The sequence below is a fragment of the Mustela lutreola genome, chromosome 9, assembly GCF_030435805.1.
Source record: "Mustela lutreola isolate mMusLut2 chromosome 9, mMusLut2.pri, whole genome shotgun sequence".
In the NCBI taxonomy this organism is placed as follows: domain Eukaryota; kingdom Metazoa; phylum Chordata; class Mammalia; order Carnivora; family Mustelidae; genus Mustela; species Mustela lutreola.
Window position 1 is genome coordinate 35,742,352 of NC_081298.1, and position 25,991 is coordinate 35,768,342.

Genomic DNA, 25,991 nt, shown 5'->3' on the forward strand with positions numbered 1-25,991 from the left:
GTTTCTCCCTCACCCTTTGCCCCTCCCCCAACTTGTGCGCACGCGCGCTCTCTCTCTCTCACTTACTCTCTCTCTCTCTTAAATAAATAAATAAAACTTTAAAAAGTACAAAACATAGAATGGAAAAAGTGGAATTGGGCTATATTGCAAACATCTGTTCATCAAAAAACTCCATGAAGAGAGTTAAAACACAATTTGCAGAAAGAACATTTGTAATATATATATCCAACAAAAGACTTTTTTTAATTTTAAGATTTTTAAAAAAATTTATTAGAGAGAGAAAGAGCATGAGAGGATGGGGAGGAGGGGCAAGGGGAGAGGGAAGAGAACAAGGAGCCTGACATGGGACCCAATCCAAGGACCCGGACATTACAACCTGAGCCAAAAGCAGATGCTTAACTGACTGAGCCACCCATACACTCTGAACAAAAGATCTTTATCCAGAATATATAAAGAACTCCTAGGAATCAACAAGAAAAAAGATGCAATCTGTCAGAAATAGGCAATAGACCTGAACAGACACCTTAGAAAAGAGAATACCTAAATCGTCAATAAACATTTGAAAAGGTGCTTGGCTTCCATGAGTGAAATGAAAATTAAAACTACACATAAATCAAAATATACCAGAAAAGCTAAAATTAAAAAGACAGAAAAGATCAAATGTTGGATAGGGTGTGGAACAACTAGAACTCTCACAGTGTTCATTGTGAGTCACCCTGGTTTTATCTGGTAATGCTGACTATAAGCATACATGCCCCATCAGTTTCATTCAAAGTTATATAACCAAGAAAAATATGTACATATGTTCACTAAATGACATGTACAAGAATGTTCTCAGTAGCACTATTCATAGTAGCCAAATACTGGAAACAACTCAAATGCTCCTCAAGAGAAGAATGGATATATAACTTCTGGTTTATTTAGACAATACAATTCAAAAATTGCAATGAGAATGAAGTATTTACTACATCTTCACAAAATATGGATGAATCTCCCAAACATAATGACAAGTGAAAAAAGCTAGACACAGAGAGTCCGTACTGACCATATGATTTCATTTATCTAAAGCACAAAAAAACAAGGCAAAATGAATCCATATGTTAGCAGTCAGAAGAGTGGCTGGTTTCTCTTGGGAGGAGTAGTGACTAGAAGGGAACACAGCAGAGAATTGTCCTTTTTTTTGGGGGGGGGGGTACTGGTTACATGTGTTTGCCCAACTTGTAAATATTCACCAATTGTATATTGATATGCACTTTTCTCAGTGTATGTTATAGTTCAATAAAGTGCACAGCAAAACAAAAATACCACCCAAACTTTTAGAAGATTGTGGCTCAGAATGTAACTACAGTTATTCTATCTAATGGGTGTGTTCTTAAAACGGGTAGAGTTAATCAGATTTGGGTTATTTATTTTACAAAGTCAAGTGGAAGCAGTCATCTAAAGGAAGGCTGAGGCCAGTCTTTCAGTAAAAGGAATCATGATTGTTGATGACATTTCAGAGTCCAAATGTTCTCAGAATGAGCCTTTTCCTAAGTCCTTTTTCAGGGGCATCTGGGTGGCTCAGTGGGTTAAAGCCTCTGCCTTCAGTTCAGGTCATGATCCCAGAGTCCTGGGATCTAGCCCCATATCTGGCTCTCTGCTCTGCTGGGAGCCTGCTTTCTCCTCTCTCTCTGCCTGTCTCTCTGTTTACTTGTGATCTCTGTGAAATAAATAAATAAAATCTTTTTAAAAAATTCCTTTTCATATTTTGATTCTCCAATCAATAGGGGCAAAATCTAGTTAAATTCTCTTCACTTGGGGGTCGAATCTTTTTGAGACTTTTTGAAGATTTCTCAATCATGATACCACTTTTCAATATTTATTTCTAACTGCACCGGTCCAAGGTGACTAGTAATATTATTTTCAACTTCATAAATTATAAGAGTAGTTGGAGGCAGAAATTGAAATGTAGGCTGTGTAAATAGTTTCATGTCAAAGATATTATCAGAAATGTGAGAATTAACATGACATTCAATAATTTAACAGAAAAAAGCATTTCTAGTACTGAATCGTTTGGAATTCTATAAATTATTACTTCTCTATTGTGATAACAAAGTATTTTATTTTTCAAACATAGACAGAAAGAGAGGTTATAGTATAATGAACTCTCCTGTACTCATCACACATTTTCAAAGCTGATTAGGATAAGGTCCGTATCGTTTCATTTATACTCCAGCCGTTGCCTCTTTTCCATCACGAGATGATTTTAAAGCAAACTCCAGACATTGTATTTTATCTGTAAAGGCTTCCATAGAGACACACACATCTTTTTTATTTTTAAAGATTTTAAAAATTTATTTATTTGACAGAGAGAGAGAGATCAGAAGGAGGCAGAGCATCAGGCAGAGAGAGGGGGGAAGCAGGCTCCCGCCGAGCAGAGAGCCTGATGCAGAGCTCCATCCTAGGACCCTGAGCCTAAAGCAGAGGCTTAACCCACTGAGCCATCCAGGCTCCCCTAGACACACACAACTTTAAAAGGCTTAGATAAAGACCGTGATATCATTATCACATCTAAAATAAAATGAAAAAAATAATTTAATATAATCAAATAGTCAAGACTATAATTTTTCTTAATTGTGATTATTTTTTTTTCCAGTCAGTTTTTTTGATTCAGGATCCAGTCAGTGCATGGACGCTGCATTGTATTACTGCATCTCTTAAATGTCTTAATCAGTAGGGTCCCCACTCCCTTTATCTTTTTCCTCTGCTGTTATTTGTTGAAGAAACAGCCTGTGATACCCGTTTAACAGGTTGACTTTGGATTCACATTTTCTGTTATTCAAATGTAGTTTCTTTGTAGAAGTGAGAGATCAATATTTCTATTAAATTCTAAATTCTATATCCTGCCAGAAGTCCACTATGAAATGAGTTTTTATTGCTGTTCTTTTAGTAAGTGGCCCTATCTGCAAAGATTTAAGTGCTTACTACCTATTAGACATTGTGCTAATAATAATAAGCACATTACAAGTGTCATTTCACTCAGTCTTCACAGCCCCTCATGAGGTAGCTATGATTATTCCCATTTTACAGGCAAGGAGACGGAGGCACAGAGAGTTAAGCCATTTGTCCAGTGTCTCTAACTATCGGAACTGGGAGAAATGGGATTGCATTCAATTTGTTTAACATCAGATCCATTTTCTTACCAACAGCACTGTTCTATGAGCCTAAGCTTTTAGAAAATATCCCTCATATTAAGAGATGTTAGTTTCTAGACCTGACTTCCATATTTTTCCAGTACTCCTATTCCAGTACTCCTATGTTCAAACCGCACTGCATCCCTAGGTGCGGTTTCTCTGTACTCCTATTCATTGTGTGGCTTGCGGGCCAGCAGGAGAAATGCAGAACCTCAGACCTTCTGAACCAGAATCGTTGGGTGTGGGGCTCAGAGAACCTCTACCAAGTTCTCCAGGTGATTCCTAGGCCAGCCAGAGTTTGAGAGCCACTGCTTTCTGCTGTACCAGGTTGCTGGACAGTAGGCTGGCTATTTAATTCTTCTACCTACTACTTTGGTGCAGTTTAGAGAGACATAAAGAGAGTTGCAACTCTGGATTGTGTCTTTGGATTCTATGACCAGAGAAAGTAGTAAAAATAAATGTTTCTTTCTCTTTTTGAGACCTTTCCATATTTATCTTTGTTTCCTCCACCATTTTTTCATGTATTTTTCCATTGTCTTCCTTTTTCCACCCCGCCATCCTTGAACTCTGGGCAGCTGTCATGTTAGTTCAGAACTTCTGGGTTCTCAGAAATACACACCCAGGGGGATGGACCATGAGAAACCCCATCCTCTACGTGTTTTGTCTGAAGTTGGCCCGGTAATTATTTGTTTACCTCCTAGGCTCAGCCCAAACGGCATTTCCTGGGTGACCCTGCCTTGACTGAGTCTTGTTTCCTTTTTTCCGACAGCTGTCATGGACACATATCCCAAGCCTTCACCAACACTTTTCTCATGGGTGACTGCACCAGATGTTTATTCATTTATTTATTTTTGTTGATTTATTTGAGAGAGAGAGCAAGCGAGCATGACTGGGAGACAGAGAGGGAGAAGAAAGCTCCCCATTGAGCAGGGAACCTGACACAGGGTCCTGACACAGGCCCTGGGATCAGGACCCAAGCCAAAGGCAGCCACTCAACCCACTGAGACATTCAAGCCCCCCCTGTACCAGATATTTAAGTGCCTGACCCTCCCGTGACAGGTGCCTTTTGAGGCTCTATCTTTGTACCTTTTTCCTCTGTACTTTGTTCATCTATCTTGCACACAGTAGGTATAATGATTTCTGAATGAAGGAAATGAATGCAATGAGTCTGGACTTCAACATTCATGTAAAGGGCTTACTCTCCATGATACAGGGGTAGGGGTGTGTATATATGTGCAGAGGCACAGGCAGTGGTACAGAAAAGAGAGAGAGAGAGAAAGAGAAGCCTAGGGATGCAGTGGGGTTTGAACATCGCAGCAGCCAACCAGTCCAAATCCAGGTGAAGAGGTGGGAGACGGGGTGAGCATTTCCTGCTGGTCAAGGCATTGTTAACCTTACAGATAAAACTACCAGTTATTTTACCAGCAGAGAATGGGTTTATTTGAGAGTAACAGAATTGCAATCCACACACGCAAGCTTCAACAAAACCATAGGCAAGTCCAGCAAACAAAACAGAGCAATGTTATTTTCTGAAGGAGGAGGAAATCGAGGAGGATTGTTTTGAATAAAAGTCCATTGGAGAAAAACCAGAGGAGTTCAGGTTGATGACAGCTGGTCATTGGCTGAGGTGCAGGGATGGACCATTTCTTGTAGGAGAGGCAATGTACATCTTTCCCTGCTGGCACCTGTAGTTGATGATTCTTTCCTGCTGAGGTTCTTCTGTTAGAGATCTGTAATTGACAATTCTGGTAGTTGACATGGAGCCATAAGTCTCCCCTTACCAGCCTCCCTTTCTAGCACCTTGAGCCCACTCTAGTCAGTTTCCCTTTATTACTTTTCGCAGTATAAAGTGTTATAACCACTTTGGAAATACTAGATAAAAATTCTATTAGGAGAGGGGCACGTGGGTGGCTCAGTCAGTTAAGTGGCTGCTTTTGGCTCAGATCATGATCTCAGGTCCTATGATCTAGTCCCATATCATGTTGGGCTCCGCACCCACTCCCTATGTGTGTATGTATCCTCTTTCATTAATTAATTAATTAATTAATTAAATCTTAAAAAAAAAATTCTACTGGGAGAGTTATTCTGCCCATATCCTCCTGTATCCTGTTTTTGTTTCTGCACGGTCAAGTTTCACCTTATGGGGAATGGGGACAGGGGAAATAGAGACCTGAGGAGTTCAAGATTTGACTCAGTTCAAGATTTGAGCACAAGATTTCTTCTTTTCTTTAATTTATGTTTATTCAACAGACAGAGGAGGTGTTGGGTTTTTTTTTTTTCTTTTTCTTTCTTTCTTTCTTTCTTTTTTTTTTTTTTTGAGAGCAAAACAGCCAGGTCAGGGGCATAGGAGGGGCAAGGGAGACAGAATCCCAAGCAGGCTCCATTTCCAGCATGGAGCTCAATGCGGGACTCAATTCCATGACATGGACAACATGACCTGAACTGAAATCAAGGGTTGAATGCTTAACAGACTGAACCATTTAGGCACCCCGAGCACAAGATTGTTTCTAACTCAACAACTTACGTAAAACTCTTAGCCTTGGAAAACTTTACTCTAGCAAATGTATTCCCTATTGCCTTGAATCAACTTCTAAAAAATTATTATTCGTTGTTATTATTATTATTATTAAAGTAGTATACACTCACATAAATTATTTCTAAAAAACAGAAAAGTGGATAGGGCCATTCATAATTCCATCACCCAGAGAAAATCATAATTGATACTTCTTAGTAATTTTTTCCTTTGCAATTGGGAAGAAAACATTACAGAGTGATTTAATTGAACTATTATCTAAAATTTTCAATCTTTTACATATATTTAAAATGTATGAAGTACAGGTTGCCTGGGTGGCTCAGTGGGTTAAGTGTCTGCTTTCCACTCAGTTCATGATTGCAGGGTCCTGAGATCGAGTCCTGCTTCTCCCTCTGCCTCTGCTGCTCCCCTTGGTTGTACTCTTCCTCTCTGTCAAATAAATAAATAAAATCTTTAAAAAAACAAAATGTATGAAGTGATATGGGAGTGTGCAGTGTTACATTGGACTTCTAAAATTCTTGATAGCAGGAGAATGTGCATAATTCAACAAAACAAAAGCTGCTTGCTCTGTGGTTTAGTTGAAGTCAGAGAGTAGTCTCAGTCATTTCATAATTTGAAAGTATACTTTTTAAAAAGATTTTATTTATTTATTTGACAGAGAGAGATCACAGATAGGCAGAGCCAAAGGTGGCGGGGGTTAGGGGAGCAGGCTTCCCCCTGAGCAGAGAGCCTGATGCTGGGCTTGATCCCAGGACCCAGGATCACGATTCATGCCGAAAGCAGAGGCTTTAACCCACTGAGCCACCCAGGCACCCCTGAAAGTCTATATATTTTAACTGAAAATATTGTTAAGTGACCATTTGGTCTAAATGTTTTCCTCTTTACAAAGTATATTTTTCTGGGGATGTCTGGGTGGCTCAGTTGGTTAAGTGTCTTACTTTAAATCTTGGCTCAGGTCTTGGTCTTGGGGTTATGAGTTCAGGCCCCATGTTGGGTTCTGCACTGGGCATGGAGTCTACTTTTTAAAAAAAGTGTATTTTTTCTAAAGGTAAATAATTTGTTCTTATCTATAGAGTGGCATGTCAAAATCATCATAGTTATATTCACTTTGACATTAAATGTCCATAAACATTATGCAATTTGGCAAGCAAATCTGACAGTCCTAGGTCCCTCAAATGTTTTGCAGATTAATAATGATAACTTTGCTCTTCATCAGCCTAGTTGACTATATCCTGAACTCAGAGCTATGCAATGGCTGTTGGACATACCTTTGGGTAAATTTATTTTTTGTAGCAACTGGAAATTAAAAAAAAAAAAAAAAAAGACAAAGGCAGTAGTTTCCACTTCACTGAAAACAAAAGCAATATTTATCTTAAGAGTAGTACTCATTACACTTTATATTATTCTATTTAGATGGCAAGCTATTATTAACAGGAAGCAAAGTGCTATTCACAGCACATGTTCCAGGGTCATCATTAACTGTGCAAGACTAGTGGTTTTGTAGCCTTTCAGACATATGTTCCAATTTGGCTTGGTTATCCCTGCTATTTTCTAAGCTTGCTCAATATATTTTAGGATGTAGATCTCAAACCAAAAAGATCTTTCTTATTTGGAATCGTCAAGTCCATGTTATATCAGTAGTTTTTGGGAAAATCCATTTAAACAGTAAAACTTGACATTTTCAAATTTCATAATAATGACAGTAGGGCCTACACATTAAATTATCTTATATATGGCTCATTTTCAATATAAATTCAAGCATTTGGGGACATTACCATAAGATATTTCTTGGTTCTATATCTTGAAAGGTATGTTTCATACAGACTGGAAAAGGGTACAGATCTGTAAAACAAAAGAAACTAAAAGAAGTTCTAACTATCCCTCTTACTATTCAAATTGTACTCATAATCCTAGCTGATTCAGTGAGATCAGAAAGAAGGAATAAAACTGTTACTATTTGCTGATAATACAACTGTTTAGCTCCAAAAGCCAAGGGATTCTGACTTATTAACTCTAATAACTGATTTTAAGGGAATTTAGTAAGGAAAGAATAAATATCCAACATACAAAAACCAATGCCCTTTCTATAGGTAAGTCATAATCAATTGAGAAATGTGACATCAAGATTCTTTGCACAGCAACAACAAAAAAAAAACCCTAATAAAATACCTAGGAATAGGGGCAGCTGTGTGGCTCAGTTGGTTAAACATCTGCCTTTTGCTCAGTTAATTATCTCTTAGTCCTGGGATCTAGTTGGGGTAGGGCTCCCTGTTCAGGAGGGAGTTTGCTTCTCCCTCTCCCTTTGCGCCCCCCCCCCCCCAGTTTGTGCTCTCTCTCTCAAATAAATAAATAAAATCTTTAAAAGAAAATCTAGGAATAAATCCAAAAATAGAAACATGCAAGGCACGTAATGAAACAATTATAAAAGTATTAAAGAAGTAAATTCTAAGTAGAGAGCTATGTATATCATTTTTCAGGTTGCGCTGCCTAAATATTACATGGATGTCAATTATGTATAAATAATGAAATCCCAACTGAAGTCCCAAAGGACTTTCAGGGAACTTCTCAAACTGATTTTAAAATTCAGTTGAATCCCAGAACCTAGAACAGTGCCTTGAACATAGTAGAGGTGTACTACATGTGTGGTGAAAGGGGTGCCTGGGTGGCTCATTTGGTTGAGCATCCAACTCTTGATTTTGGCTCAGGTCATGATCTCAGGATGGAATTAAGCCCTGGCTCAGGCTCTGTGCTAAGTGGGGATTCTGCTTTTCTCTCCCTCCCTCTGTCCCTCCCTGCACTCACTCTCTCTCAAACAAATAAATCTTAAAAAATGAATAAATAAATGTGGGTGATTAAATAATGAGTCAATGAACAGGTTCAGTAACTACCTTTATGCAAATGACTCATATATTTGTATTTCTACCCTAAAGTCATTCTCTGAGCTCCTGACCTGCATATCTAATTGCCTCCTTACTCTTTTCACTTGATTAGCAAGAAACCAATTTAGACTCATTATGTTCAAAACATAATGTACTATCCCTCTTGCAAATCCTTTCCTCTACCAGTCATCAAGACGGGTAAACTAAAAGCAGAGCATTATCTCTAACCATCCAACTGTCCATTTGTGATTATCTAAATCATCACAAATCCCACTGAGTCTATCTGTTGAATTTTTCTTGAGTCCATCTGTGTCTCTCATCTATAGTGCCACCACCATCTGCCATAATTTCTTCCCCATTCTGGTGAATAACTTCTTAACTAGTCTCTTCTCCTCAAACTCAGTACTTTTCCCTCTGCTGCTTTCCTACCTCAAAACAATGCCATGATTGTCATTGCTTTTAGGATTAATTCCAAGCTCTTCATCATGGCTTACAAAGTTTGGCCCAGCCTGGTCTTCCATAACATTTGCCCTCCCTTCTAAGCTTTGGCAACAGTGATCTTTCAACTTTTGAAACATGTGATGTTTCCTTCTGCCACAGGGCCTTTGTATATGCTATTCTTTCTGCCTGGAATCATCTAATTTCTTCATTATCCTAATTAACTCTACTTCTTAAGATTTCATTGCAATCATCTTTTTCTTAGGTAAAATCCTCCTGATTCCCATTATACTCTTATATCACTCTGCTACATAACTCAAATTAAATTTACCCTTATGTGGTTGATTTTCAGATTTTAAGCTCAATCAGAACAGGGGCAATGACTTTTTGTACTTGCTATGGTGTTCCTAGCTATGGTGCTAGGTCATGAATAAATGAATAAAAAAATGAGACTAGACAGATAGATATGTGCACAATGGCTTGACATGGTCAGCAAACAATAGCTCTTCATTAAGAGAATGAAGAGAAACTTAATCCGTTTCTAAGTGAGTAAGAATCATGGCTCAGAAAACCAATTGCAAGTGCTTTATATTTAATTTCCCATTTTGAAATTGTTTCTATAGAAGAGGCCCAATATTTATGTCAATGCCTTACAATGAAAATAAACCAGAAAGGATTCAAATATGAGAAGAGAGATTCATCCATGCAGATAATCAAGATTTAATTTATAATAAAAAATGATGAAGATATTTCTTACAATGCTCAATAAAAAGCAAAAAGAATATTTAAACAAGAACTTGAATTCATCTGTGTTGTAAAGACTTTGGTTTCATGTGCCATAAATATAAAGATAAAAATTTCCATTATACATCATCATGTAAGAATAGCCTAATTTAATAAGATGTTCATGCATAGTAAATTCCTAAGTAAAATAAATAAGAATGGCTGATGGTTTATATTGAAAAACTGATAGAAAAAATTTTGTTTTAGTTTTAAAACGTTCTTTAATTTTGATGAGTAACTTGAGAATTTTCAAGTTGCTTATATAATCGTAGATTCATACTTATTTCACATATATTTATTCATTTCTTGTAGCCCAAAACAATTTTTAATAGGAGTAAAGAGATGAAAAAATAGCAGTTTTGATAATACTTTAAGTACTATTGAGATCAAATGTTAGTAATTTGTTGATACAAATTAAGTGCATTTTTCTTAGTTTCAGGGAATATTTAATTCCTTTGCAATGAAATCACTACTCCATACTCATAGATGTATCTGATACACTGATAAAAAGTAAAATGTAGTACATTTCTCTATGTTTCTAGGAAACCAAGACTGTCCGGGAGGTTTAATAAATATGCCTATTGTGTAGTCCCTGACATAATCCAAGAAAATTATAAGATTATACCCAGTTAAGTTACTAAGCCCATATGAAGACTTCTAAATTAAGCAAATGATTGAATATCCTTGTAACCACTCCAACCAAGTTTATAACTTTGTAATTTTGCCTTATCTCAATTGAAACTTTAAAACATTCTTTTATTAATGGGTTTTGACAAATGTATAATGACATGTATCCACCAGTGTAATATTGTACCAAGTAGTTTCACTGCTCTAAAGTCCACTGTACTTTACCTATTTATTCCTCCCAGTCTCTCGCAACCATTCATTTGAGTTTCCTCTGTATCTGTTCATGACTTGGAAGCTCATTCCTTTTTATCACTGAATAATATTCTCTTGTTCTTCATCTTCTGAAGGACATCTTGGACCCGTCCAAGATTTTTTGTTCCCCCTTAGGTGAGACAGGACAGCTGGAGAGGGCTGGAGGTGTGTATTTCCCCTTCTCCCTGGAAGGACATAGGGGACTGGAGATTTTCTCTTCACTCAGGTAGGTATGCCTCTGATAATATCCCAGCAGGTCTGATAAAACAGACTGAAAATCAATTCATGAAATCTAGTTTAGAATGGAGTCAGGAGGTCAGCAGGGGGAGCTCTCCCAACCTGCTATAGCTTGTCAGTTGCAGACCCAACAGGAAGAGCTGTACCTTCCGAGTCAATCCTACTTCAAGGCTACTTTACTATCCCAGGAGGAAGAAGAAGGGTTCTTTTCCTCCCCTGGCAACAGCCCAGCCAATGAGAGTTGTCACAACTCAGCCAATGAAAAGCCATTATACTTCAAACTCCAAGTTTACTCCAATGGCCTTTTTGTTTGTAACAGTCTTTGCAATTTCCCCTTCCTATAAAACACCATTCCTTTGCTTTGTTCGGCTTCCTGGCCTGTGGTTTTGCCTGGTTTTGGTACGTGGCTCACATGTCGCAGAAGAATGCAATTCTTCACTATTTCCTAGCCCATTTGCTAGTAAAATAATTGGCAATTTTATTTTTAAGGTTATCAGGCATTGGTAAATTAATTTCTCCTGAGAGCAGGGCTTGTTAAGAAGAATGCTTTCCACGTGGTTCCTTTTCCCCTCTGCCTGTTGAAAACACAAGGGGATTTTTCTTTGATATTCAGTGTAGAGCTGAATAGAGCTCTGGAATGGGGCGAGGTTTAAAACCCATGGAAGTGTGACTTCCCCTATGATTCGGTCCACCTGTAGCTTTTTTGTTTGTTTTTAATTTTTTTAAATAATTTTTAAAAAAGATTTTATTTATTTGACAGAGAGATCACAAATAGAGATAGGCAGAGAGAGAGAGAGACGGAAACAGGCTCCCCACTGAACAGAGAGCCTGATGCGGGGCTCCATCTCAGGACCTTGAGCCTAACGTGGAGGTTTAACCTACTGAACCACCCAGGTGCCGCCCCCCATCACCGCCCCCCCCCCCCCCCAGTTTTTATTTCTCAGACTTGTCCATATTGAGGCGACAACAATTCATTAATAACACTTCCAGTTCTCCCACCTTGGCACTCATTCCCGCGGTGGTTTCTGATTGTGGGTTTCTCCTCTGATAAACTGATTCTCTGTATCTGTCTCCATTTTTGGGAGTAGCTGTTTGCCCTGTGACCTCACTTCTCTGATGGACTGTGATACTGATGATTTACACTAAGAAATATATTTGGCCTCTGTCCCATGTCTGGCACAGAGCTCGTGAAACTCTTGTTTTCTAAGCGGTGAGAGGTAATGTCTTTTGTTATGTTAATGGTGTGGCTTTTGGACTCTCCCTCAAGATGGAGGCTGATTGCCAGGAGAACCAACCAAAAATTTAGGTGTGGAATTTTCAGTCCCCCTCTCTGACACGTGGGCTGGAGAAAGGAGCTGAAGATTGAATCACTCATCCCCAGTCGATGATTTAATCAGTCATGCCTATGTAACGAAACCTCCATAAAAGCCTTCTGGGTTAGTGAGCACATGGATTTGGGGATAGTAGTAACTCAGAATATTGACGCTCTGGGCCATTTCCCTATACCTTGCCCTATGCATCTCTTCTGTCTGGCTGTTCCTGAGTTACATGTTTTTATAAAAAGCTGGTGACCTAATAAATTCTTTGAGTTCTGTGAGCTGTTGTAGCAAATTAAGTAAACCCAAGGAGGGATCACTGGAATCTGTTCTGTAGCTGGTAGGTCAGAAGCAAGGTGATATCCTGGTTTTTGCCAATGGCATCTGAAGTGGAATGGGTCATGGTGGGGAGGGGGCAGTCATCTAGAACTGAACCCTTCAGATTTGCAGTCTGATGCTATTTTGTTTTTTTGTGAGCCTTCTGTTTGACAATTTATTCTCAGAACCTAGAACAGTGCCCGGAGCCTAAATAGCTGTTGAAATGAGCATTAAAAATGAAGAGACTTTTTTTTTTTTTTTCTGGTTTGTCAAGGTCACACATCCCAGCATATGATGGTCACCTTATATGGAGGGACTGGAAGGGAGGTCAGTTGGCACAGGGTACAGAGGGTATAACTGTGGTGGGCATGCGTTCCTGTGGTGGAGCTTGGCTCTTCCATCACAGTTTACAGCCTGAATGGGGGCAAATCAGCACACCCCCATCTGGTCCAAGGAAGACTGGAGGAGAATGTGGTCACATTGCCGTGTGGGCAGTGTAGCCCTTACAACACCTTGATTTCAGACTTCTGAGCCTCCAGAACAGTGAGAAAATGCATTTGTGTTGTTGTAGGCCACCAAGTTTGTGGTAATTGATTACGGCTGCCCTAGTCAAGTCATACAGAGTCCATATCACGGATGTTTTGTCACAGGGTTAGATGGCAAAAGGCAGAGACAGGAGTTTATGTAGTATTTTATATTCTTCACACTTCATAGGTGTTTTACTGCTGTTTATGCATTATAAATCAATAGAAGAGTACCAGACTGTACCATTAAAAGCTTGGACCTATGGAGCTAGTTAGAAAACTGAGACCATGAAGAAAGGCAATGCATTTGCTTTAAAAAATGTACCTTCTGATGTGTACATATTTTTAATAATGTGTATGAAAAAATATAAATATATATGTGAAAGACAAACTTACTGATAGAAACCATGGAAGGCCTATTAAGAAAAATTTGACTACAGAAGGAAGACATTGGCCAATAATGTTTACAAAGTGTTTACCTCATTAATAATTTTAAAAATGCAGATTACTAAAAGAAGTCAATTTTCATTTATTAAATTAGCAAAAAAATAACTAGTGTTGGCCAAAGTTCAGGAAAATGGGCAGTTCCACACACTGTGGTCAGAGTATGTTGATGCAACATTTCTGGAAGACTTAATAATGAAGACAATGTACATTGATGGTCTTTCCATTTTAAATAAATATTTGGGCCCAGAAATCTTAATTCTGTTTATTTATCTTGAGAAAATAATCAGAATATGGGAAAAGGATATATACAAGATGTTCACTGAGGTTTTGCTTATACTGGTACAAAAATTAAAACAGCCTGAAAGTATACAAATAAAAGCTCATTGACTAAATTATGGTAGAATCTCTACAATAGAAATTTTCTTAGAAATTAAAAATGCGGGCACCTGGGTGGCTCAGTGGGTTAAGCCACTGCCTTCGGCTCAGGTCATGATCTCAGGGTCCTGGGATCGAGTCCCGCATCGGGCTCTCTGCTCAGCGGGGAGCCTGCTTCCTCCTCCTCTGCCTGCCTCTCTGCCTACTTGTGATCTCTGTCTGTCAAATAAACAAATAAAATCTTTAAAAAAAAAAAAAGAAATTAAAAATGCTGTAATAAGAGGATATGTAGTGATTGTACCTGTTTATGATGTTCGTACATCGTACTAGGTAAAAGGAACATTATAAAATAACATACTACATGATCACATTTTGGAAAAGTATATATATGAAACAAACTGAAAAGATGCACAGGAAATGTAAACAGTGGTTATTTCTGGGTAGTGGGATGACATTGGATTTTATTTTCCTTGTGTGTGTGTGTCTTGCATACTTTCCTAATTTTCTATTACCACATAATGTTTATGAATAATTTGAATGATTATGAAATAATTTTATGCAATTGCTTTTTAAGAAAGAAAAAGAGTATTTAAAAAATATCTCACGGGCTAGGTGATCAGCTCCATGAGGTCAGGGACTGTGAACAAATCTTTTTTTTTAAAACCTCTAACACCACCGACTGTTGTATCTGGCGAACAAAAAGAGGTTAATTAATACTTCTCAAAATGAAAGTATAACATGTCAAACAAAAGCAACAGAGCTAAAATAGGATGTTCATTATAAATATTTTCTCAGTGTGATTTTTTTTTAAAGATTTTTATTTATTTATTTGACAGAGAGACAGAGACATAGAGAGCACCAGCAGGGAGAGCAGGAGTGGGAGAAGCAGACTCTCCTCCCCACTGAACAGGGAGCCCGATGTAGGACTCAATCCCGGGATCCTGATGACCTGTGCTGACTGAACCTTCCAGGTGCCCTCAGTGTGATTTCTTAATAGGAAATTATCAAGTTATTTCATTTCCCTCTAAAGTCACAATTTATTGCAGGTAATGGCATAGCACATACCTGCATTTTCGGGGGCTGCGGCCTGTTTTCTGAGTGTTACTATAGCCTTAATAATGAAGTATATAAATTTTCTTGCAATCTAAAGATACAGGCTTACATTGGGTTTAGATAAAATTTAAATTCAGCTTTTGTAGGTAAGGGTCAAAAATTTCCAAGGACTATGGGATACCATAGCTGTTAAGTGGAAACATTTAACTACATGATACAAAATATTATAAAGACACCAGAGGTTCACACTTGCCTTTTCCTCCAGATTAAGAGATAGATTTATTTAGACAGCTGAAATAGGACCCCGTAAGAGATATTTTGTCTCCTTGGCTGTTTCCCCTAAGATTATTAGAAAGGAATGAATAAGCTAACTAATTGGATGTCTGACAAGGCCTGCATACAGGGCCTGTAAGAGATTTTTGTACATGATGCTCTTACATAATAACCTGCATAGTTTATGTGACTGTAAACAATATTACTTTAAAGTTGTCCAAAGTACTGTTCACCATTGTGATGAATACAGGATATGATGGATCTTACAGAGGTATTTAAGTTTTCTCTACTATCATGTGAATGCCTAACTAGCTTTGATTATACAAACTGAGTGAGTTCAAGGACACAAGGATAATAAAAGATACTAATTTACGTATCTTGAGTAAAATACTTCACTGTTATGGTTGATTTACACTAATAATGTAAAGATTTTAAAAATATAGTACAAATGGAAGAATTAAGGAATGGGATGTTTATAAGACCAAATAAGTATTTTGACTTAAAAGACTCTTTTCATTTGCTTTACTTTTCCAATTTTTTCTTTGCTGCCAAAATCCTAACCTCTTTTGATTAATAAGATGCTAACCACGTTGGACACTTATGGCTCAATAAACTTGAATGTTGCCTGTCCTGTAAGTACCATAAGAGTGAGGAGCTGTCACTGACTTCATTCTCTTGTGCATTACTCTCCCTTTCCTGTTCTGTAACTATCAGGTTCCTGTTCTGTCTCCTGAGGAACCTCGTAATGCAACATTTAGACCTCAGTTTTATTTTAAGTCACGAAGCAGTGCCCGAGGCTTAACTTGGTTGCTTTTTTTTCTTGTCATTTATTTCTGTCAAAATGAGTTCCTCTGAAATTATTTTCATCAAGAATTTTCATCTCAGGGTGCCTGGGTGGTGTAGTTGGTTAAGCATCTGACTCTTGATTTCAGCTCAGTTGATGGCCTCAGGGGCGTGGGATTCAGCTGTGTGTCAGCTCGACACTCAGTGAAGAGTCTGCTTGGGATTCTCCCTCTCCCCCTCACCTTGCTCCCTCGTGCTCTCTCTAAATAAAATCTTAAAAAAAAAAAAAAAGAACTTTTATCTCTTGTTTTACCATCTGAGTTTGAATGATGATTTCGTTGAACAATTAAGGAAGTGAGGTTTTTAAAAAATCACTTACAGTATTTTCTACTAAGGATTGTACACAATTTTGGAAAATGACTTTATGCGAGTATTTCAGCAGATTTATGACATATTAAAAAATGAGAGCACTGATGTTTCACCAAGGTCTGTAACTGAATTTTATGGCAAAGCTAAAAATGACAGAGCTAATGGCTGTCATGGGAAGTAGACACTCAGCCTCTAAGATCAATTAGAGAGATTGACTGTGGTGTCCCTTTGTGGAGTAACTTGGAAATGCAGTAGAAAGCCAAAGAGACCCAGGAGAATTATACTTCCATGTGACATGCTTTCTTAATCAATCTATTTTCTTTTCTTTTCTTTCTTTCTCTCTCTTTTAAGATTTTATTTATTTATTGGGGTGAGGGAGGATAGGGAGAGGGAGAATCTGAAGCTGACTCCACACTGAACACAGAGCCTCTCTCACAAGTGTGAGGTCATGACCTGAGCTGAGTCCTAGAGTCGGATACTTAACCAGCTGAGCCACCCATGTGACAGGCTTTTGTATGTGAATGTAAAAACCCCACAGTGAACATGTATGATAAAGAACACTGCCTTTATGTTTGGAGGGGTGATGGAAATGCAGAGGCATGGTATTAAGAATGCTTTTTTCCATTGTGTGACCGAGTTTTCAGTATGTAATTATAAATAAGCGTTTGTTCTTGCCTTTATTATGTCTATTGATGCATAAAAAATTACATCCAAAACTTGATTAAAGATTTATTATCTTTCAAATTTTGTGGGTCAGGAATCAATCTGGGAGTAATTTAGCTACGTTCTCTGCTTTGGGGCTTCTTGAGTGACTGCAGTGGTGGGGGCTACATTTGAGGCTCAGCTAAAGAGGCTATGCTTCTAAAATCACTCTTGTGGTTGTCAGTAGGAGTTAGTTCCTTGTGGGCTGTTGGCTGGAAGTCTTTCTCAGTCTCTTGCTATGTGGGCCTCTTGATAGTTGGTTTCCAACCTGGCAGGTGGTCCCCATTAGGGTGAGTGAGTGAGAGATCCAGAGAAGACCATCTTTTTACAATGTGACACCCCACCACTTCTGCTGTATATACATTAAAAGCCAGTCATTATGTCCCATGCACACCCTAAGGATGCATTACCAGGAAATGAGATCAGGGAGTCTTCTTAGAGGCTGCCCATAAGCATGCAAAATACATTCCCATACTCCCCATTTTCCCAGAAGTCTCATTGCATTACAATGTCAGCTTGGAGTCAGGAATCTTATCACTGGAACCAAGTCAGGGTGGGTGAGGCTTTTCTTTAAGTGCAGCTTCTGGACCTCCTCTCCATTGATAGACCCAAGAAGCTAATGGGACAAGTCATCTGCCTACCACGCCCAACATACAATAATAAAGCAGGCATAGGAGTACTGCAGTAAGACATTCCTGTTCACAAGGGGGGGAATGGAGACTCAGAGGCGTCTCTACATCCAGTCTCTACAACCTTGGGAAGGGAGGGGATTATGCAAGGGTGTGAAAACCAGGAGTAAGGGAGGAGTCACTGGTGGCCTCTTATAGGCTGCCTACCACACTGCCCTTCTATTTGACTCTAATAATAAAAGAAGTAAGGTTTAAGAGCAGTTATTTTATGAAGCATGAAGTGCAGCTGAGTTTTCAATATATATTGCATTCCTTGTGAGTTTGTATTGGATTTTTTTTCTTTGGCTCTGGGTCAAAATTCTTTTGCATTACAAGAATATTGGAGGGAATTGCTTAAAAATTCTATCTCCTTCTATCATGGCTATAGATCTGATCACAGACTCTTACACATCATTTAATTTTCCTAAAATTTTCAAAACATTTTCCTAAGGTTTAATACAGCATCTGCTATAGCCCCATATGTATTCCTCAAGCTGCATTCTGTATTTCTTCTTCAATTTATCGATACATTGATTGCATTTGCATAACATTCAAATTACATTCTTTGATGAAACATCAGTGTCTCTACTTTGACTATGAGAGCTGTTTTGGTTTCTTTTTTACACTACTGAGTGAACTAGAGAAATAACTTTTCCACTTCTTTTCTCTATCTGCTTTGTTACTATGTAAGTAATTTTTTTTCCTAATCACACATTTCTTCAAAATAACACAAATGAAGAACTGTGAGAAAAACTAAAAATTATAGGTAGGTCAGGTTTGAAATCAGTTACTTAACCTTTGAATGATAGGGCCTCAGGTAAAGAACATCGAAATTTTACTAGATGTGTAGTTTGAGCACTTCTCTTGATTGAGCAATATATATTAGGTGCTTTGTGATACTCTGGAATCTAATTTTACACTTTAAACATGTTTAATAACTACTAAAAAGTATACTAAGTATATCCAAATCAGAGCATAGATTAGTAATTTTTTTTTTTATAAATTGGGAAATTTTTAAATTTCTGCAGATTCTTGAGTGATGGTAAAATAACAATAAAAATTCATAAAAACATACAGTGGCATTCTGTGGAAACCCTAAGATACTCTAATATCTTTAATAATAATGCTTCATATTTTTCATAGATTTTATGGTATTTCTACTTAAGAATCATACTTTTCCCCATATGTAAGTATCTCTGTAATTTTATGAATAATCTATCCAGATAAGCAGAATATGGGGAGAGAAAAAAATACACTCGATATTTTTTTCTTAACTGACGCCTGACTAGATTTTTTGTTTGTCTATAATATAAACATGCTGTGCTATCAGTTTTTATCCTCAATGACATATGAAAGATCCAAAATCAAATTGGCTGTCTCCACAGCCACCTGCAGGCCACTAAGCTTAGCAGTGAAACAGTCCAAGGTCAGGTTGTTGGATGAGCCTGTAGCTTCATGTGGAAGGCAGGTTTGTGGTGCGATGGGATGCTGAATAGCCTTCAAGAACGACCAGTGGAGTTCTTCCTGGCTATTGCATAGCCCACAGCCACACCTTGAAAGCCAATCTGGCCAGTTAACAACAGAGGGAGACTCTGCCTGACTGGACCAACAGTGTCCATACTTCATGTCGGTAAGAACTTCACCTCCATCATGTTCTAAAGAGCCAGCGACAGATTCTAATGCACGGCAGAATGCTTCAGTGAGCAGCTGAAGTTCTGTTTGAGTACATCCATCGTCTCTGAGAATGCTTTCTGGCTCGTTACAAGTCTAAAGAGTAATAAAACCATTGAAAACACATACAGAGCAATATTACAAAAAAGTTTCTCAAAAATAAAATACTTGATCAGACCCTTATCATCAAGTTACTATTTATGTTCAGTTTCCTTCGGGGTTCAACAAAATGCTAATAGCCAAGTATGGATCAGCTGGCCAGGCTATTATTCCTTAATCAGAATAGTATTATAGTATAAATAAAGTATAAATATATGCTAGTCATCGTATCAGAATAAACCCGATCATCAGCTTCCTCTGAATGACTGCCCACTTGTGCTCCCTCAATATATGATGGACAAGACATAATGCATATATCAAAGGTTTTTATACACACAGGAGGAGGTTCCTGAAGGCTAATGTTCAAGTGAAATACTTATTTATAGTTGGCAAAGTGTTTGAGATTTGTTTAAAATTAGAACACGCATAATTATTAAGACAAAAGCCATTTAGGGACAAGTGTAATTTTCATGTCAATGTTTTAAAAATAAATAATTCTCTTTTAATTAAGGAAAAAGTAATATAATTTTAAACATTTTTTTGGTTTCACCATTCTGAAAAAGTTTCTCCTGGGGCACCTGGGTGGCTCAGTTAGTTAAGCATTATGGCTCAGGTCATAATCTCAGTGTCCTGGGACTGAACCCCACATAGAGCTCTTTGGTCAGCAGGGAGTCAGCTTTTCCCTCTGTATTCTCTTTCTCTCTCTCTCAAATAAATAAATGGAGTATTTAAAAATAAAAATAAATAAAATAAAAATAAAGAAGTTGCTCCTAGCAATTTCATGATAGAAAAAGTAACATATTAGCAAGTTAATAACTGAATGATAGTTAAAACCCATATCCAAACTATTCCAAAGCAGTGGCTGCTTTTTTTTTTTTTTCTGCCCAGGAGGTGTGAACCAGATGAGACCATCTATACTGTATGTTCTTTTCCCATATTTTCAATGCAGTATTGTTTCTTCAAAATCCTACTCAAAAAACAGTCTTCCTCCAAAAAACTTTTCCAGTTTACTTAATTCTATTTGCAGACTACATTATTGGCATTCAGCATCAATACATAGGCACTGATTTTGGTTTTCATAATGTATACTCTGATAACTTTTCATGAATGGGCTTTATCATCAAACAGATTTTAAATCTTTTTGGGAAACAGGGTTTCTGTTTCCTTCTGTGAGAAAATGTTTACTTTTTCTTTAATCCTAGTCGGTCACTGGAAGCTCTGCAGTCTCTCTTTTTCATTTTTTTAAAGTTAAGTGTAGGGCTTGAACTCACAACTCTGAGATCAAGACCTGAGCTGAGGTTAAGGGTCAGATGCTCAACTGACTGAGCCACTTAGACGCCCCCTGTAGTCTTTTTGGGAACAATCCTGACCAAAGAATCAACTGCAAATATCTGGAAAACACAAACCTTTTTGTATCTATTTTCAAATAAAGTAGGTCAGTATTTATGAAATAATTAATCAGAACTATAATGCACTAAATTTACCTATTATCAGGATATAGTTTCCTACATGAATAAAAAACATTCTATTTGACAGAACTTATAAATAGATACCAATTTAAAATTATAATAGAATCTAATACTTGGAATGCATTATTAAATGAAACTAAGTCTTCTCTTGATAGTCCAGAAGGTACTGAAGTATTGTGTAGAATCTTAACACTTTCACTATGACTATCAATTATGATTATACCACAGCAGTTGAAATCTCTAATACAACCTCCATTAATGGAATGCTCATTTCAATATGCAGTATTTCAACAATAGTCAAAGAATGTGGTTATTTGGTGAAAGGATGGATTAACAATAATCATTGTGATAGAGATATTACCTTATATTTGCAAGTGTTATTTTTCCCACGTGTTTTGAAATATAAAATTTGCATGAGACTAGTAGCCCCAGGGTATCATGATTTGGTTTATTATCTCATAAAACAAATGTCGCTGAGAATTCAGATCTTCTGAGCAGGTCCATGTAACCTACCTTGTGTCTGATATATGCTGCCAAATGAGTTTCAGTACAGCCGCCTCCCAACAAAACACATGGTTCCTTGATTGTTAACTGCAAAACGTGCAGTGCGGTTTGACACGTGAGCTAAAGAAGAGACGAATCATCAGAATCAGACATTGCCCTCAGGTTCACAAAGAAATATAACCATGTTTTCAAGGGAACTTAGATAGCAGACTAAAAGAGCTGGATTTTAATGACAAAAGAACAAAACCTGTGTTGTCAAGTTTGTAATATAACGGATACATTTTGGAATAATAAAGAATAGAGATTAAAGAAAAATATTTTAGCCAGATGTTTGTTTCCATGAACCAGATTAATAGCATCTCTCTTATGCACTTAGCTCTTCAAACTAAGATTCACAAATGGATGGCCTCAAAATAACTGGGTCAGCAAGGTTTGCTGCAAGGTTTAGTATTTCTACTAAAAAAAAATGATTTGAGTCTAAATAAATTAGCTATATACGTGCTTTAGAATTTCTTTCAAGTTGCTATGGAATTAATAACAGCGACAATCCGGTAGTAATAGAAAGAAAAATACAAGAAACCTTTCACACTTACCAAGGGTATATCCTTGAGTATAGATGAACCTTTAAGTTTGTGATCAATACCCATAGGTTATCACTTCTCTTATAATATATAAGTTGCATGTGTTATTGCGGGTAGAAGATGACAAACTCTACCAAGAGGTGGATGCTGGGTATGGCTAGGAAGCTCACTTTTTCAGTGAATTATTCATACATGTTAGCATCAAAAAGTACATAGTTCATGTTAATTGCTAAGAAAAGGTCACATGTCAAGGACCTTTAGATCTTGTGTAGATACTAGAAATATACTGGTAGCACTCGCCAAGTCTTTTGTAATATCATAGGCAAGTAAATCAGCTTACTTGTGACTTTAACTCTCATTTTTGTTGTTTTTGCTTTCTAAATCACCTGGGAAAGTTAGGAAAAACAAAAAAACAGAGATCACTTCCGCGAAAAAAACCCTATCATTTTTGTCCTACTATTCAATCCCAGCTTCAGCCCCTAAATAATGGAATTGAGTCTGTGACCTACCTTCAGCTCATCCCAGGCAGTGTCATTTCTGTTGCAGAGCAGCAAGCTGCAGATAGTTGCTTCATTAGGAATTAGATGAAGAAAATGTTTGAAGCCAAATTTTGCTGGGCACAAATCTTTCACACTTCCGTAACTACTAGGAGATATTGAGCCTAAGGAACCAATAGGTTGTGTTCCTGTTTTTTAAAGTTCAGAAAACACAAAACATATGAGTAAAGATTGAACATGCAGTCATTTAAAACTGATTCCAAGCCAATAATAAAAGTCCCACATGCATATACTTTAACACATGAAATATAGAATAAATAACAAGATGCTTCTAAGATCTGTAAATTAAGTAGTATTCTGCTATTAAGATGATACAGAAATAAAGCAAAGCAGAGGTTCTTTTGGTTTACAGACTTCTTTGAACATCTGTTAGGAGCTATTTTGTACTCTCCAGAAAAAGGCACACAAAAATGTGCATTCTTTTTCTGGGAGCTTAAAAAATTTGCAAGAACCCAGAAAATAATCACTGAACGATTAAACTTCTTTGACTATCCTTCTTTTCTTCTTGAAGCCTCAAAGAATAAGGAGTACCTGAGTAATCTGAAATTTAAGGATTGGAAAAAAAAAAAAACAATGTGTCACTTCACCTGGACGCAACAGACAATCTGTTGTAGTGAGAGGCTCTTGCTCTACTGTTTATGAGCTCCTGGACATGAAGCAAGTCATTCATATCATTTAACTTTTCAGGGCAGACCTCCCCATAGGGAGACAAAGCAAATCAAATGTTCAATGCTCTGTACACCATGCCAAGCTTCAAACACACCAGTGGCCCATGCACAATAATCCCACTACTTAATTCAGACTAATCGAGAGGAATTTTGTCTGAAAGGGGAAGAAAGGAGATTAACCTAGATACAGTAGGGAGGGTGGAAAACATAGTTTACCTAAGCCGCGGGCTTGGTATAGTTGTTTTTTCCCCTTCCTTTTTATCTCAAAAGGTCTCTGCTCCCAAGATCCAGGACTAAAGCTCTGGCTATTTACACCATGTTCTAGTTATATGTGGGATAAGCAAGAATTGTGGGGCTATAGAAACCCAATGCCCACTTCAAACTATTGTTTCTATGACAAAATCTTTCACCTTTTGGATTTTTTAGAGAGGGAGAGACTGACTCTTAAGCAGGCTGCATTCCCAGCAGGAGCCTGATGTGGCACTCAATCCCACAACTCTGAGATCATGACCTGAGCTGAAATCAAGAGTTGGATGTGGATGCTTCACCGACTGAGCCACCCAGGCACTGTTTCACATTTTAAAAACTGTAATACCCAATATTCACAGCTGGAAAAGTCATGAAAAAACCAGTAAATATTTAAAACTATGGGTGTGATGTAGAACATCAACAAGGAGTTCCATAGAACTGTTTCCATTATTTCTTAATAATTTCCACTTTGGCAATCATGGGACAGCCTTACAGAAATCGGGCAGTAACCCAGGTATTAGGTATTCAGTACTGGCATACATACTACTATTTGATTATTTATAATAAGACTAAAAATGGTGAACTGTAACAATGGCTTAAGTCTGATAAACCTAGTAATTGATCAGAATGGAATGACTGATACAAAAGTGCAATCAAAAGGATATTGAAAAGTGGCTCAAATCACAAACTCTTTACATTATCATGTTTCCTTGGCTGTAATAGGTGAATATCAACCTTAGGTCTGATTTTAACTTATAAAATACAGTAAATTTCTTGTCCGTTACAATTCTGTATCTTACCAAATATTAGTCAATTCAATAAGCCTTTTAGAGCACCTAACTGTCAACTAGGCCTGTTGTCAGTGCTAAAAATAAAAGACAAATCCTGATTCTCAAGAAGCTCAGCTGGAAATATCTGGGATATTTAAAGCTAGCGTGCATGTGTGCACGCACACATCCACCCACCTACCTACCCCTAATTAGGAATTACTATTTAGGCAGTACAGTAGTGAAGAAGTAGAAAAGTGAAGAAAAGGATATTTTAGTTGCAACATTACCTTCTGAATATGTCATTTCTACTTGTAAAATTCAAGTAGAAGAAGGATTTTGTGTATAAAGTATAAGAGTTTAGGATTATGAAGCTGCTAAATTTCTCAATAATCTAAGATATTTGTGGGGGTTAATGTTTTTAGATTATAACAGACTCTGTAGTCCTTTCTGGGGCTGGAAAATAGAAATTACCATAATCACTCAATTTTAAATAAATGAACATTAATGGATGTATTTTTGAGAAGCCAACTTTGCGGGCAGAAATGATACAGATGTTGTGAGGTTGGCAGCTTCTAAAACTTTTCAGGATGTTAACAGTGACACATACCAAGAATGTCTCCACTCAAAAAAGACTGTTGATTTATTAACTGTGAGGGGCAAAAGCTGAAGGTGCTTTTTACCTGTCACTTTACTCAGGGGTTCCATCAGAGCCACTCCAACTCTATCAATGGCAATTACCTGGTGCATACTGAGAAACTGTTTCAAAGATGGGTGTAGAACTTTTTGGCACATGACAAGGTCTACATGATCACTAACTAGCTGCCTTCCTAGGTTAAGCAACTGCTCCAGGACTGCATTTTCAAGAGAGACCCCGGAACTGACCACCATAGTTCCTTCTCCAGTATCAGAGAGATCTCCAGATAAAGAAGCACAAAAGAGTGCCACTTTGAAGGCATTTGATTTTTTGATGGGTAAGATCTTCATCAGTTGAACTTCTGACACTTCTATAAGTATTCCAGGGAATACAGTAGAATCTAGAACTCTGTGACCCTTTAAAGGCACAATTATACTCTTTCCTAAAATGAGGCGGTCTTTGGTGTTTTCTGGAATTGTGAGCAAAAAGGCTTTCAGAACCAAAGCACTGATATGGTCTGTTTCCTCTCTGGTGAGCATACAGGCGGGCTTACTTGTTACTATACTGCGCACCAAACAGAGGAGGGTCTGAGGACTGCTAAAGTCAACTGGAATTCGACAACCACAGGACTCAGACTTGAGGTAATTGGTGCAGAGGCGCAACAGATGCTGGTTTAATTTAATAACAGTGGTGGGTGTCAAGCCTGTTCTCTGAACATTTTCAATCAGATTGCAGCAAAGAATGGCTGTGAATAAGCCACAGTCACTGAAGCACGAAACATGATTCTTCGTGGATGTTGTCAGGATCTTTAAAATGGGATGGGTGACGGGAAGGTTAGAGAGCAGGGCTGACGACTGTGAGGTGGTGCACACGCAGCCTCCAAGGCCATTGTGCACCTGCTTCAGCCTCCCCGAAGGGCCATAGCTCGATGTCAGGATTCCTTTCAAGACACAAAGTGTGGCCCTGACTTTCTCACTTGTCAGTGGTTCACTTTTACACAAAGATGGCTTTTTAGCTTCTAAACGAGACATCTTACTCT

The 25,991-nt window shown here is 37.7% G+C and overlaps 1 protein-coding gene across 3 annotated transcripts; it reads right to left on the reverse strand.

Moving 5' to 3' along the window:
- Positions 1-4,274: 4,274 nt before the first annotated feature.
- On the reverse strand, positions 4,275-25,988 carry MKKS (MKKS centrosomal shuttling protein). Of its 3 annotated transcripts, none has more exons than XM_059134028.1 (4): positions 24,999-25,988; positions 22,584-22,759; positions 21,503-21,613; positions 4,275-4,903 (listed from the first exon to the last, which is right to left on the reverse strand). In XM_059134028.1, exons 1-4 carry the CDS (start codon positions 25,981-25,983, stop codon positions 4,652-4,654), a joined length of 1,524 nt encoding a protein of 507 aa, XP_058990011.1. In that variant the 5' UTR covers positions 25,984-25,988; the 3' UTR covers positions 4,275-4,651. The 3 variants fall into 3 exon arrangements, with proteins under 3 accessions (XP_058990011.1, XP_058990013.1, XP_058990010.1); XM_059134030.1 differs by lacking the exon at positions 4,275-4,903 and adding an exon at positions 13,775-19,517 and having other exon boundaries at positions 25,506-25,988; XM_059134027.1 differs by lacking the exon at positions 4,275-4,903 and adding an exon at positions 13,775-19,517.
- Between the last annotated feature and the right edge of the window lie 3 nt (positions 25,989-25,991).

Coding starts and splice junctions, on each gene's coding strand:
- MKKS (XM_059134027.1), bottom strand. CDS start 25,983: ATGTCTCGTTTAGAAGCTAAAAAGCCATCTTTGTGTAAAAGTGAACCA. Junction 21,614..22,583: donor CTGCCTGGGATGAGCTGAAG/GTAGGTCACAGA, acceptor TCTCTTCTTTAG/CTCACGTGTCAAACCGCACT. Junction 19,518..21,502: donor CAGCATATATCAGACACAAG/GTAGGTTACATG, acceptor ATTACTCTTTAG/ACTTGTAACGAGCCAGAAAG.